The sequence below is a fragment of the Phalacrocorax carbo genome, chromosome 2 (assembly GCF_963921805.1).
Source record: "Phalacrocorax carbo chromosome 2, bPhaCar2.1, whole genome shotgun sequence".
Lineage (NCBI taxonomy): Eukaryota > Metazoa > Chordata > Aves > Suliformes > Phalacrocoracidae > Phalacrocorax > Phalacrocorax carbo.
The window spans coordinates 38,370,777-38,390,569 of NC_087514.1; the positions used below are offsets into that span (position 1 = coordinate 38,370,777).

Below are 19,793 nucleotides of genomic sequence, written 5' to 3' on the forward strand. Positions count from 1 at the left end.
AATGTCTGTAGCTAGGAATCAACATTAAACTTCATGCCTGAGCTAAGTTCTTCTCTGAATAAACACAGTGTGTTGCTAGATCAGATGTGAACGTTCTTATCCTAAACCTTGAGATCGTTAGACCCTTGGTAAGGGCCTGGACAGAGTTATGTACACTCAAAAATGAGGTGCTCATCTCTACAGAAAATGTGCATGTAGGGAAAAAAGGAAAAAAAAACCCAAAATATTTCTTCAATACTTTGAATAAAAACGAACATTAAATTTCAGAGCTACAAGACTAGCTAATATAAAGACCGTCTCCAGTTATTTGTGGTATTCCAGTAGTAACTGGCAAGCATTAAAAACCTGGTAGGATTTCATACACTAATGTCTTAAATGACTCAGTAAAGTTTACTATAAATATCATACTTGTGCATAGTAAGATACATGACTCTCAGCAGAGGGAATCCTTTCTTCTTTTCTTATTGATTTGTTCTGAAGAGCAGAAACAATGGGAGAAGGCTGCCTTGAAAACTGCAAAGAGAAAAGCAAGATTGAAACTACATTCCTATAGATTCTGAATAAAGTATGCTTTTGGACAGAAGAGTTTTGTTAGTATTTTTCATTTGACTGAAAAATGCTTTTGCATAACTTAATTATTTTTAGATTTAATTTACTTTCAACTCTTAGCCACATAAAATTATTGCAAATAATTATTTAATGGGATTTATTTTCTACCTGTAGTAATTTTAATACTCTTTTCTATTATGTAGTTTTTTTAATTTATGGGTGACACATCTTTTTCTTCCTCAAGTCTCTAGACAATTCCATTATATCTGTCCATTTCAGAGAAATTACTTGCAGAAATTTCTAGAAGAGAAGCAGTTCTATATTTTACTTAGATTTTGTCCATCAGGGTTCTATGTGATGGATTTCTTACATCATCCAGGTCAAAGTAAAATAATTAAATTACAAAGAACATAACTGTTAAAGATGGACAGTCCCCCAGTCCTCTAAATTATGTAACTTTATTTTTATTTGTGTTTGGACCTCAGCAAAAGCAGGCAACAGTACTTCACAGCAGATATAAAAATCAACTACAGAGTGCAGCTTGCTCTTATTTATCTTGTTTTTACTATTTTTTAAAATGTGAATTTGATCAGCAGATAAGTTTCCACTGTAGTATGTCTGATTTTTCAATCAGCTGTTCTCTGTGCGTGCGATAACCTTGTAACATGTACCATAGCTTGATGAACTAAGAGGGGAACAACACTGAAGGCAGAGGTCTAAGAAATTATGCAATTTCTTTAAAACTCAGTTCTTTTTAAAGTTAGGAAGAAGTATTTCTATCTTAGAAAGTCACTGAACAATACCGTCTTCTCTTCTTCTTCTGTCTTTTCTTTCTCAAAATATTGCCTAAGTTGTTCATCTTGCTTTTCTTCTTTTTCTTTTCTCCTTTTTTCTGCCTCTTTTTGCCTCTCTTCATCTAATCGGATTATTTCTCTACTTTTCAGTCTTCGCTGTAATATAAACATTATTAGTACACAAAAAAGACTCAACATTATTAAAGTTTTGCTTTGTTTTCTTTGAGAAGTTAAAATTACACATCAAAGTGATTAATATGAAATGAAAAGCATATTTCATTAGGCTGACTTCAAACAGTCAAATTAAAAACTATGCCATGAAAACATTAAACATCTGCAGTTGTGGCTCTGCTGACATCATTTAACAACATTCCTAATAACTTCAATAAACACCAGTTTGTGTCCCCAGACCTGCTGCTAAACTGAACTATAGGAGTAATTTCCAAAAATTCAAATTCAAACAAAACATACTGCAACATGCACCACCCTGTCACAAGCCCACAGAGAAAATTATCATCCAGTCTCAATTTTAGTCTTCAGTCTGTGAAAAGCGATGATTAGCTTCCTACTCTATACTAGACCAGCTCTATTATCCAGGAGACAAAATACATCCACCAACTAACTTGCTCATACCAGGGAAGAATCTAGAATAAGCTAAGGGTTCTGCTTTAGAATTCTTGAAGTCCTACATCCTGAACTGATCTTTCATAATCCCAAAAGGATACTGAAAGATTTTCCCATCTCTGATGGCCTTGTGTCCTCTTCCTGCAGTTATTTATGAGATTCTGAATTATGCAAATTCATTCAATTTTCCAAACCTGATAAATAAAGCTTTCGGGTTTGAATTAAATCACAAGTTTACCTCCATGAAAAGTGCTCATTAGATTTGCTTGGCATTCTTCCAAAACAAACAGTATTTTTATCTCAAAGATATATCCTGGCCAATTCATAAAAAGGCTTTTCAAAATCCTCCTGTCAAGCTACATTCAGAATACAAATTCCATGAGAGAGACATGGGGGAGGGGTGGGGGTGGGGGGGGTGTGTGTGAAAAAAACAACCACCAAACAGGAACTGGTGGGTTGTTTTTTTTAATTCATCAATTGGACAAAGCTTTTTATTGGCCTCACAAATAATTTCCTTTACAAAGGAGAGCACCACTGCCAATTATAAAACTATACAATTTTTATTTGAAGAATTAACAGTACTTCAAATTGGTAGTATACCATAAAGAGTGAGAAGAATGTGCCAGTTAACACTGACATTTTTCTACCTCTCCTCTGGCTAATGTAGACCCATTTAAAAACAAAGACCAATTCACAGGACACTTCAGTTTACCTTCTTAATCTAGGGGAAAAATATTAAAAAGGGTTAGTTTAGAATGGAAAAAAGTCAAGGTATCAAAGTACTACACCTCCTCCTCTTTCTTTCTTTTCTCTTCTTGTTCATCTTCATATGCTTTTTGAATTCTCATCCTCTGTTCAGCTAGTCGTTTTTCTTCTTTTTCTTCTTCCATTTTAAGTTTTTCTCGCTCTGCTTCTTCCCTACGTCTCTTTTCTTCAATCTAGAAAATAAAGCAAAGTAGTATTCAATTGTCAATAGCCAGCAATAGCCTGATGAACAGCATTTACCATCATGATGATCTGTGACTTCTGCAGCACTTACTTGCGCAATCAAAGATTGTACAGAGCAACTGAGAGAATTCTAGCACCAGTCTTACATTTCAGCTTCAGAATTCCTTTAAAATGAGATGATATTTTACTGTTTCTTTTTGGCCACTATTTACAGAACCCCCCTCTGGTAAGAACACTAATTATGCTACTAATAAAACCCGAATATTTCCTAACACATAATCTACTCTAGATGTGCTGGAATAACACTTTTCTTCACTGATTAAATAATGGAGGATGGGAAACCAAAACAAAAAGACAAAATAGTTATCTTTTTCCATTCCACAATTATAATATATTTAGACACAGCACTGACTTACTGAAGCCAAAGGTCTGCCCATTCTTTATTCTTTTTGGCAGCACTATATATGGAAAAAAAACTTGATCTTTTCTTTTTAAGACATCCACATCAAAATACCCTATGACATTTGTATTCTTTTTAACTACCTAGGATTTCCTTGATATCGATATTTAATTTAATACTTAATTCTTGTGGCATAAGATTATAGGTGAAGTATTATGGACAGGAGACAGAGGCTGGTAGAACAATAATCATGATTACATACCCATCAATAAATAACTACACTATTATTGCCTCACTGATCACTGCTTCATTCTGATGAACATCCATTTGTATCATATAGACTTCCAAAGGCAAACATCTTTGTTTCTTTACAGATTTATGGATGCAAACTTTTACTGTATGCACAGTTTGAGAACTCAATACTGTATTCAGACAGCTGTACTCAGGAAAAAAAAAGACAGAATCTAGATTAATGAAGCCAACTATTAATAGCATTGCTTTTATAAGCATTTCTTATGTAAGACAAAATCAGAGAGACTCAACAGCACATGGCTCTTAGTACACCTCTTGTATACAGAATTGGCTGTGACTGGGTAAGGTCTTTGGTCAGCAGTGATGATTTACTTGGACTATAACCCCTTTTTTAAAAATTTATTTAACCAGATAACTGGTGTACACATTCACCTGTAAACGAAGAAAGTTCTTGTACGACTCCTGTCGCTTAAGATGCTGTGGAGATGGTGGTTCACCAAACACATTACCTCGAGCAAAAGGAGAGGTCTGTGCATATGTAAAACCTAAGGCGGGAGGAGAGGGAAGTTACAGATGAAAAACCAAAGCAAATTTAAGACAGCAAGCCAGAGCGAAGGAGCGGGAATCTGAGACACTTGTTTCAAAAATTATGACAGCCATAATTCAAGGCTACAGCTGAAAACAATAGCTAGGATTAGAAGTTCTTACATTGTCTGCCTAGAATACTGTCAGGTTTTAACTGCTCAATTAATAATGTCCAAGCGAGTTGCCTTTTTACAAAATAACACCTATAAAAGTCCTATATTCTACTGTCCCATCTGCAGTTTAGTATCTAAAAATGTTACCTGTAAGTTAATTATAATAGAAAAGATTTTACATCTCAAAACTTTACTGCTTTCAATCACACTGACTCAGCACATGTAGTTCTGTTCCTTGGTTTATTCACTCTTTAAAAACAGAACATCTTAACAGAACAAATATTTAGGTAAAATAGCAACAGATGCTACAAAAAAACCAAAACCAAAGCCCAAAACTGGCAAATAAAATTCTAAGCAGTCAGAAAATTGAATTCTGCTAGTATAAGGTTCCTTCCATACTACAAAGTTTGAAGTGCCAGGTCTCCTTTAGCCCTGAGTTACAAATGTGTCATAACCATACAGCTGCAAAAGTTCTAGGTAGGAGGATTAACTCAGATACCACATGGAACAGGATCCCTACAGGAAGCAGAGGAGAAAGAAAGAAAATAAAGGAAGAGTAGAATAAATTGTGTTAACTTTTCAGCTGACACAGCACATTCTTCATTCGTATGATGTCTGCGCCAAAGGACAGTGCCTCAAGGATGTACAAGAGCCATAGCTCCACTGAGCTGAGACGAACACAGCTGTAGCTGTTCTAATGTTTCCCCCTTACAATTCCCTGTATGGTGATGTACCACCCAAGTCAGATGAAAGCAGAAATACCACATGCGCTTATTCCCATAGGAATGCACATGCTTACTGCTACAGCCTAGCCTTAGGAGTATGTGCTTGGATACCAGGAAGCACATTTTGAGGTTAGTATTATTTTTCCTTACATGAAATCACTGTTTGAATCCTTCCATTCCACTTTACATGTGGATCTTTCAGGACAGATTTGCTTCACACGGCTATATTCCATGCAAATAGGCAGAATAAAGTTTATATACCATTTGAAAGGCATGGACACAAGACAAGTTACTATGGAAGGTATCAAGGGATAAACTTACTGTGTACTGGCTACTATCCTGCAAGTTCCTCTTTTAATGGGGTAGTGTTACCAAAAAAACAAAACAATAAAAATGAACAACCAAACCCACCAAAACCAAAACCTATACAATTACTGCCTGACTAATGAAAAGGAAGGTGCAAGACTGTGAAGTTCCCATCCCTGATCCTGCACCACCTCCTAATCCCAAAGTAAGTGATCTAACCAGGGGGCTCTTTGCTATTCTGCATTATTACTTCTTTGGCCTTGCCTGTTTCACATCTTATAAATGGTTAAATGTACAGCGTATTATGGAGAAAGAGCAAGAGAAGGGACACAAGGAACAATAAAAAACCAACTGATTCTACAGCTAGTGGTCAGGACACTGAATTGTAATCATGCGAAGTAGATCCATGCCCCAAATACCACTTAATTCTTTATACAGAAGTGCAACAGTTCAGACCAGAGAAAGAAAAGCAACATCTAAGCTGACTTGCGAGACCACCATCGATCCTGGCCTTTGGCCATCCCAGACTAGGGACAGGTCTGGAGTATCACAGCTCTCATTTAGATGTCTCACAAAACATAAGAAGAGAACGATGCATTGGTTTTTAAATGGGAAAATAAAATAAATCCCTAAAACTTGGAGGTAGTGCACAGGGCTGCATATGTACCCAATTTACCTGTAACTTCTTAGAACTTGTTAACCTAGTTACTGTGCCAACTTCACCTTAACCTGTAACATCATACATCTGCAGACCCTCCTCCTCCTTTTATTTCCATCTTTCCTCCTACTATACAGTTGTATTTTAATGTGTCATTTAAAAGTAAAACAAGTATGTATAAAGATTTCATTAGATAACATTGAGCCTGGAAAACTAATATACTGATCCTGACTGTTAGGTGCTAAAACAGTTAGTTACCATTACTGACAAGACAGATAAGAAAATACAACTGCAGTGTACACAGTGACAGCAAAGTAGTAGTTTGGGAAAGAAGCATGATACTGACTTTGCAGGTAGAAAGCACTAATACTATCATAGGACTACTAGAAAGGAGTAAAGAAACTAGAGAATTTTGATCACTAAGGCCTATAATTAGAGCTGTAATACAGTATTCTTAAAAACCTGCTATTTTATTTGTAGATGCTTCTGTGTTCTCAGGTCTTGGGGAGGCCAAACTTAGGTCAACAGATACAATAGCCCTTTTATCTTCATATAGTCTTGCCTCTGGATTATGATATGCATCTTCATTTTGCTTGTGCATCATATTCAAGTCCGCTAAAGGAAAGGGGAAATAACTGTTTATAATAATTTATTCTCATAAAAGCCACGTTCACCACAGAATCTCAAAAATACAGGGATTTTTGAGCAGACTCCACTTTTCCCGGGCATACCAACTATGGGAACAAAAAATTTAAGCCAAGACAAGAATATAGAAGTTATAGGTGAAATACCAGTCATTAGGAATTCACCGATTAAAAGATTTATTTTGGTGGTTTTCTTTTTCCAGGAATGATTCTTCATAGCAAAACTTCCTTCTCTCCTGCCCAAAACTGCTATGAAACGGAAAGATAAAGAGCTCGAAGACAAAAATGACTGACAAGTCTGTGTTGATAAGCATGTGCTCAGAAACCACCCTTTCTTCTATTTCCTTAAAGCTGTAAAACACTTTTGAGTTTAGTATTGGTATTTTAAGTACTGAATCTCTATTTGATTACTCTTAAGAATGATAAGCAAAATTGAACCATAAAGTGTATTTTGCTCTTCACGTCTTTTGCAATAATCCAGGTGCAGGTTTCTGTATGTAAGCCAAACAACGTCATCCAACATTTCGACCAAAATTTACTTGGTGCCTCTCAGTTACCATAAAAATCCTGATCAAAGATGTTAACTTCAGCTTGTTTTGAAGTGTCACCATGCTCTACCTAGAAGGCTTGTTTCAAAACAAAGAAGTACTACACAGTCTTCAGATTATCTTTTTAAACAGTGTTCCCAATGATTATGAACTGCTGTAGTTATTTAAGCACACAGATTCTAAGAACTTTAAATTACATCACTCTCTGTAAAGCACCTTTTGCATGCATCAGTCTCAAAAGCTATTTACAGATGTTTTCAAGAGAATAAAAAGACAAGTCACGCTGCATTAAAAAGACATGGCAGAAAGCATGTTATGTTTCATGATATTTGACTCATAGCTTGCTTATCCATCATGCTGCTAAACTGTGGTGGGAAAAATAACTTCGCATGTATAATTCAGGAAAGCAGGCTAAGAAACTTCTTTCTCTTGGTTCCTCATGTATGGATGGAGATAAGCTTCTCAGCAGGTATATGCAGAGCTCAGGCTAATATGACACCTACATTTTCCTCTGACCCACTCTACTCACACCATTGTAAAGCCCAGAGAAAGAAGCCAGACACTTAAATATAGCGCCTGAAGTCAGGCAGTGTGAGTACCTCTATCTGCTCTGGGGATAAACAAAAGCTTGGATCTTCAACACAAGCTTCTAAACTTATTATCTGGGCACACAGTCTTTAAAAAGTATTTAAACTTTACCCCCCATCCTCAAATTACATAATGAATTTAGAGATATGTCGCTCAGGTGTCATAAAACTGAGACTAATTATTTATACATAAACTGTTATCCAGTAAGTGTTCCATGCTTTGAAAACTCTCATATTTTATTATCAGGAGACATATTTTAAAAATCTAATCAGAATTCAGCATCATATTCCAATAACAAGAAAATCAATTTGTTTCACATTAGAAATAAGTAGTTATAAAATTTTAAGACTCACTCACTCAGATGCTAAAGATAAGAATGAAGAGAGCTAGCACAGGCCAAGATTTTGAAATATGCAAATATAATTGTGCCTACTAAGTACATTTTTATTTTAGATAAACTATTCCTGCAGGGTTCACTAGAAATCAGGATCAGGAATTTGAATTTTAATCTTACACCTAGCTCTGATTTACTGGAGGCGTGGATGAACAACTTTCCCGAATCGTAGCTATCTCCCAGCTCGCTACTCCCATCTTGAGTAAAACAGCACTTGGAAAATAAAATAAACCTTAAAAAAAGTTACTGCTGACTGCTATTTATATAGCCATTTACCAGCAGTGTTGCTTAGAGAAATTTAAATATCCTGCTTAGCATTATAAATTTATTCAAACATGCTTCCATTTTCCATGTCACAAGTAGAGCTTTCTAAGCCTAGAAGTTATTTTAAAAATGAAAAAGAATGAAAAAAACTGTTTGTAGAAATAAAAGCCTTCACAACAAGCTTTAGCACATTTGTATTGCAGATGATTCTAACAGCTTGTTTTCCTCCTTCCCCCTTTACTAATGCATTGTGTCTTCACTTATAATTGACATATCCTGTGTTTCCCATTTTGTTCAAACTGTACTCTTCAAAGGATTCTACAGAAATCAAAATAATTACTCACTTAAATATTCCTAAAGTGCATCTGCTTGAAACAAGTATGTCTATTTGTCAGTAAAGGCCTACCAGTGTTACAAAACAAGGAATAACATATCTAAACAGAGCCGTTATGAGAGCAAGAAAACATCAATCTTGAAAAGACAACCCATAATTTTGGCAAACATACTTATCAGATTTCCCTTTGCATCTCTGAGGGGAGCACCACCACCACCTTTTCCCCAGGGGTTGTAATTCCTCATTTCTGCTTCTAACTTGGCTTCATAGCGTTCTTTCTCCTCTCTCTCTTGTCTACGTCGCTCTTCTCTCTCTCTTATCTAAAACCAAACAAAGTCAGTTGCATAAAAATATCACTCTAAGTATAATTTTAAAATAAGGTAAAGGAGCAAGCTGAATGCTATCATTACCCATTCCCCCCATCTATATCAAGCACATCACAAACATTTCCCTGCCTACACTGCAGGCAGTGCATTGAACACTTTAGACAAAACATACATGTCCAGCTGTGCATAATCAGAGAAATACATAGATACACATTATAACACTTCCAAGTTCCAGAAACATTCACATCTGACACTTGCAGTAGATCAAAAGTCCCATATCTTTGGATCTTTGATACAGAAGTTTATGCTGCCTGAATATTAAACAGGCGAAATTCCACAATACTACAGCACTTACTTCTCTCAGCCTGGTATGTCTTGTTTAACCTAAACTTTGAGAGGAAATGACATGAGGTACGGGAAGACTCCTAACAATAAATATCTTAATAGAACGCTACACAATTCTGTAACCATTCATGAAATAGTTTTCTGCAGTAATATGTAATGATGTATACAAATAACACAGAACTGTTCATATGGTTTGTTTTTCCTTTTCTTCAAAATCAGGTTAAATTTATATAAGTAAGTCTCCTAATAACTTAATGTAGCATTTATAAAGAGAAAGGCTGTTTAAAAAGTCCATCTTCTATTTTGAATAGAAATGTTTTAATGTTTTAAAATATGAGCTACTATTTACGTAGCTGAAATATATTAATGTATTTTTCTTAAGTTTGTTTATTCTGTGCACTAAATTAACATTTCTCTTTATCAAGTAGTCAATTTCATCAATTTCATAAGAGATATAATGAGTCAACATAAAGACCCACCTAGCCCCTTCGACTGTTTAGAAAAAATGGTCAGTCAGGTTTGTCTACAGGTAAAAAAAAAAAACCACAATACCTTCTGTTCACTTTCAACCATAAGCAGCACAGTCACTTTGAAAGACGGTATCGTGCCACATTTATTAGACCTTTATGTCAAACTGTGCAGTGTCTCATACAGCAAGATAAAATTTACTTAAGGCTATAGTGAGAAAATGCCTTCAGAGAAGCGTAACTGCAACATCAGACGCTATTCCTAAATGTTTATTTTATTCTTAATTTGACCTGGATTGGCAGCCTCTCCTTTATTCCTATGAACAATCATAATTAGAATGAGAATATTTTTATAGCAATTATTTACCTCCTCTGAAGAAATACATAAAGAAGAATAAGATAAGAAAACGTTAGTGCCACTGAACCAGGTTCTAGCAAAATCTCTTCTGAAATAACATGTCTTATCATAGTGAAATACATTTTATAAATATACACTCCCACAAGGCACAGCAGCAGAAGGCCACTAAAATGAGTAGGGCACTAGGACACCTACTGGAAGACAAGAGACTCAAGAAATCTGTCTAGTCTATCAAAAAGGAAGCTGAAAAGAGGTAAGACACCACCTGCAAACACACTGGAAGGAAACATTAGGGAAGCTTTTGAATTAACATCTAAATGATCATGAAGAACTTACTGAAATTAGAGTGTTCCTAATAATTATAGCAATAATGCTCAAAAGCAATCTTTCAGAAGGAATATCGGAGCAATACAATTCATTGCTTTTAACATGCAGGTTCTTATGTTTATGAAAATTATATAAAACTCCATGCCTGGAACTAATCTGTTTGCTCTCAGTCTTAACATTCTCTTTGCCTCTGACAAAAAAAAAAATTGAAGAGCTTATTGTGCACCTGAAGAGCTAAAATGAGCTAAAGCAGGGTCATCGGAATGGGAAGAAGGAAGTGATGAAGGGAGGGAGAGTTTAGAAAGCTTTTTACATGTAAACTAAATAAACATGTTTGAAAGACAACTACAGTTACAACCGATATATGTCAAAAAGCAAAAGAAGAAAGCAGGAGAAGCTTTATCACTCAGTACCTGCTGTTGTAATTCCTGTTGATAAGATAAGGTTGCCTCTTTGGAAGGCTTTGTTTTTTCTTCAGAATATACTCCTATGCTTCTTTGTCTGTCTCCTGTATTCCTCTGTCCAATGCTACTTCTGAATCAGAAAACCACACAAATAAAAGGAAAACATCATAGTGTCTGGGGGGGGAGGAATTAAAAAAAATATATAAAAATGTAAAAATCCCTGCCTGAAATATGTAAGAGCTGTTGCTTTCCACAGCCTGGCAGTTTATAATCTCAAATATTTTCATAAATCCATATAAAAATAGTTCACTGAATTATTGTTTAGATCAAATTTCTTAATTATAAGTTTGAAGAGTTGTCTTTAACACACTTTATTTCAAAGGCATATCCATTGTCACCAAAATACTCCCAACATGAAAAGCATATCAATACAGATAAACACAAAGAATATGCATACAGAAAATACTTACACAGATTGTTCTACTGGGGCTTGGCCTAGAGGAGGATCCAGATTAGGTGTGGGTTGCATTCCCATCATACCTGTACCATCTACACAGTAAAAAAAAAATTACTATTTTAGATTTTGAACGCTCACATATAAACGTTTGCCATTAGTTAAATGAACAGAGCTCACTACTCAAACTTGGTGACTGCAGAATTACAAACAGGACTCAACTTATGTAACAAACTTATCCAATTCTTAATGCCCTTTGAAGAAAAAATATACAATGCCAAGGTACAAATCTATTTCTTAAATTAAACTAAATCCCTTTAAAATTTAAAAATTTCTTAACATATTCTGAAATGAACTAACAAAAAGAAATAACTCACTTAACACTTGTCCTCATGCTTTCCAAATGTGTCCTGTACTGTGAGGAGTACCCCATTGCCTCCTGCAGAAACGCAGTACATTTGCCATCTGTACTCCCACTGAAATAGGACCTGCAGCACTCTGCCACTGCAGGGCTTGAAATTACTGCCCATACTAATGCTTGTGTTCAAGACGGTAAGAGATGAATCTCTGAAACGATTTCCCTTTCAAATTTCAAGCACTAGCAATATGCCAGTTTGTGACAACAAGCTTTGAGGCAACCTAACTCTCGTATGTGAATTTGAAGTATTAGTTTCTTTAAAACTCTATCGACTGCAAGCCATTTTACCCTAGAGGTTATATCGACACAAGGGGAAAAACCCAAACAACAAAACACCAAAATAAAACACACACAAAAAAAATCCCAAAACCCAACCCACACAAAACAAACCCACCAAAAAATCCCAAAACTTCTGTGAGTTAGAACTGTGGTCTCAAAATAAGATTACAGAGAAAAGGTAAAAAAGGTGCCTGGAACTAAAAAAAAAAAAAGAAAAAAACCACACCAAGAAAAACCACACACCAACAACAAAAACCATAAACTATTACATTTCAAGATAGGGAGAAATTTACACTGGGCGGGGAGGGGGAATCTATAAACTTTTGGTCTTAAATCCCATACATTCCTGAAATTCCCCAGTTTCCCAGTGGATACGAATCTCATTCAAATCAACCAGTAAAAGAGTTATGATTGTAAGTTTTTTTTACCTCCTTTATTTTAACTTTTCTATGAAGGTAACACAACAACTTTTTAAAAAGCCTTTCTGTTTTTTCCTCTACAAAAGGCAAAAAAAAATTTTAAAAAATCGCACAATTCAGTCCCTCCACACACATTTGTTTCACTTGTGAAATCATCATGAAGTAGTCAAAGGGTTAATAAAAAAGGGGTTCTTAAAATAAAAAGTTTCATTACTACATACAGTTCCTTTAAAAATATTTAAAATTGTATCTGAAATTGTAACAACACCAAAACATGTAATGAATTATAATATTATTTAAGCAATTTTAGGAAAGATTGTTTTGATTATCAAAACTATAAAGAAGATTATCTGGGAGGAGTAATGGCTAAGTAGCTGAGACTAGAGCTTGTTCAGGCGATGAATAACATTTCTGGAAACCATACGCCCTTTTGCAGTTGGAGAAAACTACTTCATTCAAAACCAGTATTGAAAAAAGCCTACTTTTCATTCAATACACATCTAAGAAATGGGTTTAAATTGCTGTTACTAGTTCTACGTTATTCATCATTTACCTAGATTAAAAGCAGTCATCTGAATCTCTCTAACAAGCAATCCACCTAAAATCATCAACTTACAATATGCAAGATTGGGATCCAAAGGATTCCTAACCCCATAAAAGTAATATGCATCGTCATAAGGCGTTCTATAGTCTGTCAAAACTGGTGGTGGAGGTGGTGGCATTGGTGCAAGCCTTGAAGAAAAAATGAAAAATTTTTTGTTTTGTTGTACAACGAAAAAGAGAGATCATCAAAAGGAGAAAGAAATTAAAAGAGAGAGAGAGAATTCACTGTAGGAAAACTCTAGATTTAGCTCAGCCCAAGACCTCTCATGAGTGCCATGCAGGAACAAGATACAATAAGCCTCAGTAGAAAATTAACCTTCCCTTAGGGAGTAGTACATGAACCCACAGTATTCCAGAGATCCAAAGAACACAAAACAAGCACGCCTTCTTTAGCTGGTTCAGTTAATGGTACTTACCAGTTACATCAGTAACAGTAAATAAAACAAGCCAAGGATTACTCTGTGGTCAAAGGGCAAGTGGCACAGCACAGTTTTAGCCACATGCCTAAAGCTCCTTCTCTCTCCCAAAACAGTTTAAGTCTCAACCACAGTGCCTAGTGGAAGCTGTTCTTGCCTACACTGCATTCCTGAGCTTAGCCCTAGGAGACAGGGCTTAATTGATAGGGGTCAAACTCACGCCATACCAGCCTTCTAACAGCATGGACACTGCTGGCACGTGCCCCAAGCACATGCCCAAGCACCCTCACCACATGGTTCCGTATTACAGCCACGGGCATAATTTCTAGAGCACAACTCTTATCCTACACAAACATCCAATAATTAGTAATAACATGCTTAGCACCAAGCTTATTTAACATGCAAAATGAACATGATGGTGAAGCACCTGGGCGCTGCTATTTCACCAAGAGTGCTGGCTAGCCCCCTGTGAAAGTCTTCATTCACTGGAGAGGCTGAAGGAATGGGCACTGGAGTCTGAAAAGCCACCCTAGGCCTTTCGGGAGGTACTTTCTCTTCAGAAGCTCTTGCTGTCAAGCCAAACTGCTTCAATCTATTTGGCTGAAGGGGAGGAAGAAAACAAAGGAAAAAAAAAAAACCAAACCACAGTTACTTTGTTACGACTAGGAGATATTCTGAACCTCGATTTAGGCTGTGTTAAACACTTCCCTGGGTCCCAACTAGCTGTTCAACTTCCTAGTAATTGCATTTTTCTCTCCCAAGAATTACTGGAATTCTAATACTACAATCTGGCGTGTTTATCTCAGTTTTACAAAATCCAGCCTCTATGGCAGGTTTCAGGAAGAATATGGTTTAGTTATTACCCAGGGGGAAAAAAAATAGAAAAACAAACCCATTTACACAGTTGTTTGTAGTACAGCCACCAGTTTCTTACACTGACAATATTTTCATATTATGCATAGGGAAAGTTTCTAAAATACACTACCCCCAAAAAAACCTAAAATAGCTCATAATCACCAAAACCAAACACACACTGAGACTTTTTCCAATAAACATTTCCTTGCAATACTGCTATTTTATTTTCTGGGTGCCTTTGATTTTGTTAGCTTTTGCAACCATAACAATTTAAACAAACAAATATTTATTGATAACAGGCAGCCTCTTAAAAAACAAAAAAATCAAAGGCAACGTGGCAAGTAATGCAAAGGCATGCAAGTCAGTTACAGAACTATCCTGTCACACCCAGAAAGCCCTTATTCCAGCTGCTATGCATGAACATTTTAATATTTGTTTAAATTAGTCAATATAATGGAAGACCAGAAAAAATTCATACACTGTAAAACAGATTTTGTTTCTCAATTTACTGGTCCTAACACTGTAGTGCTGTGGTTAACATGCATTCAGAGAAAGTAATACCAGCAACCAGCTAAATATTAAATATCTAACAGCAAACCATATACCCTGCAATATGGAAGTATCTCAGCAAAATATTAAGCCTTTACCTCCTCATCACTTGCCTGCAAGACAGTATATACAAAGCAATTAGTACTCACCAGTCATGAACTACAGCATTAAGATTAAAATTCTCAAAATCTACTAGGCGTGAATATTTGTTTATAACATTTAACTTCAAATTTCTAGATGTGAATACAAAATTAGATACAAGCTACAGCACTTGAAGTTATAAAGCAGTCTACAGACTATTTTTTTTAACTTGTCTTTTCAATCCAGTGTCTTGAGCAGGAGAACATTTAAAACAGCCTTTCTCACTAACAAGTTTGATGTGAATTGTTCCCAAAGTGCCCCAGATTTCAGCTCTGTAGCTAATTTCAGAAGTGACTAGGGTACTCAGTTAATCCTGGGGATTGTTTTCTTTTACACAAGCAGTATAGGGATCTATAAATGTAGAACGTTGTGTAATCAGGCATTGCTATTTAACCAACCTGTAATTAATCAAGAAATCCACCTAATTAGAATCCATCCCTGAGAGGCAATTTAAAGCTAACAGTGACTGCTGCTTAATGAATGTAGCAATTCTACTTAATTGAAGGGTTTCAGCTAAATTAATGGTTTAAAACATTATACATGCCTCGGACTTGTTCTGAATATAATTTTGTTCCTACAAGAGGCACTTTTCAGTCTCTGACTGAGATGCATACGGTATATAGAGTGCTTCAGCACAGCATGCTTCTGCCTAGTCAGCTTTGATGAGACAAAACTGTTTGCACTGACCTTAAACAGCCTGCTGTGCCAAAAAAGCCAGCATCCTCTGCTTGGTTTTCCCTCTTTTCCTGCTTGGCTCCCATCTGTATGCTCCATCCTTCTCCCTTTCACCATCTGAATCCCTGATTAGCCAACTGACCCCTCTAAGCCAACTAAAGCAGCAAAAAAGATTTAGATTTTCGCCAGCTAACCAAACTGAATCAGTTCGCAAACGGGATCAAACAAACACCACAGATACTTCAAGCAGAGAGGGCAGGAATATGCAACCAGACCACTTGTCAGTGTTTTCCCTCCCCATTTAGGAGTAAGAATTTTGATTCAGCTTCGTTGCTTATCTACATGCATTCTCAGTCTCCTGCCTCACATGCTGACTAATAGCATCTTACAGCTATTCATTCATCTTCATTTTCTAGAAAATAACAGCTCCTTTCACATCCGCTGAACTCTCCAGAAATGGCACAAGTTTCCTTCTTTGTTGTAGACACCCCCAAAAATCAGCACTGTTGATAATTTAAACTAGTAACCAATTAAATTAATAACCAGTTTAGTCTTGCTTGAGAAAGCTACCCATCCTACATCTCCAACAGCAGATCTCTACTGCACCCAGGATGCAATGGCTTCAGGCACTTAGCAGACACATATATGAGGTCTGTGACAATCAGTCTGTTACTAACATTACTAGTGTTGACAATCTACTCCTTCATATATGCTAATCAAAATTCCTAGTACAATAATCACTTTCCTAAGGAAGTGGAGACAGCAGTAACTCGGCATTAAGTCTTACAAGCAGCATAATATCAAACATCTTGCTTTTTACAAAACAAATTTTTGTAATCCTGACAATACATTTGATAGTTTAAAAAATAATTACAAATTTGAAATTAAAAATTGCTACAATGAGATCAACTCAGCTGCAAAACAACTGGATTCTTTTTTAATTGAAAAAGAGCAAAAACTTTCTGCAGCATACTTTTCATTCCCAAAGAAAGGTTACTAATGTGTGCAAGTGCAGGCTATGGGGGGACACTAAGTATTTTTTCCATGATACCCACTGCTGGTACAAAATTTCCACTTGGTCACAGTAAAAGAAAATGTTTGATAACTTCTGTGAAAATATTTTCCTCTTAAGCTGAAAGCATCTATAATGAGTTACAGCCCTACCATCCTTGGCTTCAATTTTTTTCTATGCTAATGCCCTACTAGGGAAAAACCCCACAACATTTATCATTCTATAAAAGCCCTACAGAGTTTTGTGACTGAGCAACCCCAGCATACATGTAATTAAAAGAAGTCTATATAGGAGAAAGAAAATCCAAATTCCTTACCTTCTTTTCTGGGTCTCGAGCTCCAGAAGCAGCAACAGAAAGCTCAAGTTCCTTCTCACTGATTTTGTTAAAAAAAAAAAAAAAAAAAAAGACAAAAAAAAAAGGATCAAATCAGAAAGCAGTAACAACTGATTTCTCCTGGAGTCAGGGAAGAAGGATACCGTATATTATTTGTAAGTAAACAGAACTCTCAAGAAGTATCATCTATTCCACCTAATAAAAATCCAACTACCATAAAAGGTCAAACCACCACACTGCTTTTTACTACAACCTTCCAGGACATTTCTTAAAAATTGATCTTTATTCACACTACAGCAAGAGGTTTATTATAAACATATTGAAATGAATTATTCAAAAGTACAGCATAAGTACTATATTGTAATTTCAGGGCTCGGGCTTGTCCAGCACATACAATTTTATGTCACAGTTAAACTGTCAACAGTAAATTATTTTTAATTCCTTATCCCTTCACTAATACCACTGTGCGTTTTTTACATAGCCATACTATCATTCTGCAGGCAGCTACTAATAGGTAGAGCAAGAAAGTAATATTTTATTAATCTGCATAAGCCAGATGGTCAAGTGCTTTGAAATTGAAAGGTTACTTTCCTAAATTGGAAGGCAAAACAAGATCAGTTTTCAACTTTGCAAAGTAATTAGACACTCCTCTACCAGCAAAATGGCTCATTTTGCTTAAAGCTTCTTTACCCTTAAGAAACTAAAAAAATTTTTTTTTTTAATTTTTTAAAAAACCCCTTTTTTCCTTTGTTCCATTGAAAGCTGGTGAATTTGTTTATTACAAACAAAAGTCTTCATGCCAAGGAGTTTAATTGGATGCAGTATTACCTAGCTAGCTGGAATTCCTTAGTTATGAAAATTATTCTTACCACATTGAATTCATTAAATTCCTTTAAATTTCAGACATTATCTTTGACAAATATAGTAACTTTCCATTACCGTCTCTTATTTCGCTGTTGCTCAGCCATCTGTTCTATTAGTTCTTGCCTGTATTTCTCTTTTTTCCTTTGGAGAAATTCTCGGTCCTGACCACCTAGTGGAAATGACCACACATTTGAGTAAATGCTTCACAAAATACACAAAAGATACTAGACAAAAACATCGCATTTCAGTCAATTTAGAATGTGAAACACAGAATATACAATCTGGGAATGTGCATAAGAACACTGGACCTTTACTGATTAAAAAAAATAATCTACAAAACTTAAAATTTTCATTATAATTTTCCTAGTTTGCCTGTTTCTCTATAGTCAGGAAGCTACAAATTTCAAAGCTAGTTGATAAAACAGCAACTAAAAAAATTTACTTAATATTTTTTCCCCTAATGCTCAGCTAAGGAAGATACACTATGGCACTCCAAAATTATGAGGCATTACCCTGGATAAAAATGAAAGTTAAAACTGAAGAGTCAAACTCACAGGAAGGAAAGCAAATGACTCCACTTTCAGGATGGTTCCCATGACTAGTTAGAATTAGCAAAGTATTGGCTGATATGTATATGCAAAAGGAAACAGTGATAACACCACACATACATTTTAAGCAACCTAAAAAACTTTCAACTTGTGCTAGTTCCCCCACAATAAGCATGAAGTCTTCCATTACTGTAAAAACAAAAACAAACATTATCACCACTTTCTTTATAGTATGACTATCAGACACAAGGACTCCTAACATATTTCCATAGACAAAGTCACTGCGGATCTCCAGTGAAGTAGACCTGAACAATAAAGTGAAGGAAGCTGCAAAGAAACTGAAACTAAAAAAGAAACAAGCAAACAAACCAAAACCCAACAAAAAAACACAACCATGATGCACGACTGACTGAATTTTTTATTCTATTATTGTGCTGGGACTGTAAAGTGACCAAAACGTGCAAGATAACCTCCATGAGTTGTGATTTTGGGGGAGTCTGGAATCACTTCTCATTTCCAAATATTTCAAGGTTTAATTTACTTAATCTTTATACAACATAGTTAACAATATTCTTCTCCTAACCAGGACTGCTAGGAATACAAATTCACAACTTCATGCACTCAAGTTACTGTAAAGGAGATGACTGAACAGATCAGAGAGACTGACCATTACAACACCACTGTTTTAATGCTGCCTTTAAACAGTTCCAAAAACCTGACCTGCCACTTATAGCACTGAAGATCAGGTGAGTTCAAATATAAAAATGAAAAGAAATTATTCTGACAACTGTTAGCCAATTTTTCCACAACTCAAACCTAGCTTACCTTCAGAGGCTCCCATCTGAAGAACTACTACAGTTCTTTTATTCTTGCCTTATAATTTTCTGAATTTAGCTAGGAATGCTATGTTTTCAACAGTATTTCTCTCTACTACACTCAATAATAAAGTTCCTTGCTAAATTTTACGGCTACATTTAAGCAGTAAGAGATGATCAGAATCACTTGTTCTTGCACAAGGTTATGAGCAGTACCACTTTCTGTATTTCTGTAATTAAAATTCAGTACCAAGTTGTATCTTTTACAAAATGAAGTATAGGAGAAATATCAACCTCTGTATTGTTAAAGAATTTAAGAATGTATCTGGGCCTTAAGCTGTTAATGAAATCTAAGAGAAAACTTGGGCTTTTCAAAATTAATTAGAAAGCCCTGTTACATTAAGGGGGAAAAGGAACATGTTTTCCTTTTTTTATTTTCTCTATGTAAATAATATTTA

The 19,793-nt window shown here is 35.6% G+C and overlaps 1 protein-coding gene across 9 annotated transcripts in view; it reads right to left on the reverse strand.

Annotated features, from left to right (window-relative positions):
- CSPP1 (centrosome and spindle pole associated protein 1) overlaps positions 1-19,793 on the reverse strand; it is a 65,673-nt gene that overhangs the window by 19,810 nt on the left and 26,070 nt on the right. For all 9 annotated transcript variants that reach the window (XM_064442592.1, XM_064442589.1, XM_064442593.1 and 6 more), the window contains 12 exons: positions 18,048-18,141; positions 17,091-17,148; positions 13,970-14,142; positions 13,140-13,255; positions 11,424-11,502; positions 10,963-11,083; positions 8,899-9,046; positions 6,417-6,569; positions 4,000-4,112; positions 2,756-2,905; positions 1,353-1,499; positions 409-513 (listed from right to left, as the gene is read on the reverse strand). In XM_064442592.1, the coding sequence (XP_064298662.1) occupies positions 409-513; positions 1,353-1,499; positions 2,756-2,905; positions 4,000-4,112; positions 6,417-6,569; positions 8,899-9,046; positions 10,963-11,083; positions 11,424-11,502; positions 13,140-13,255; positions 13,970-14,142; positions 17,091-17,148; positions 18,048-18,141 (1,457 nt within the window). The remainder of the gene's footprint in view (positions 1-408; positions 514-1,352; positions 1,500-2,755; positions 2,906-3,999; positions 4,113-6,416; positions 6,570-8,898; positions 9,047-10,962; positions 11,084-11,423; positions 11,503-13,139; positions 13,256-13,969; positions 14,143-17,090; positions 17,149-18,047; positions 18,142-19,793) is intronic.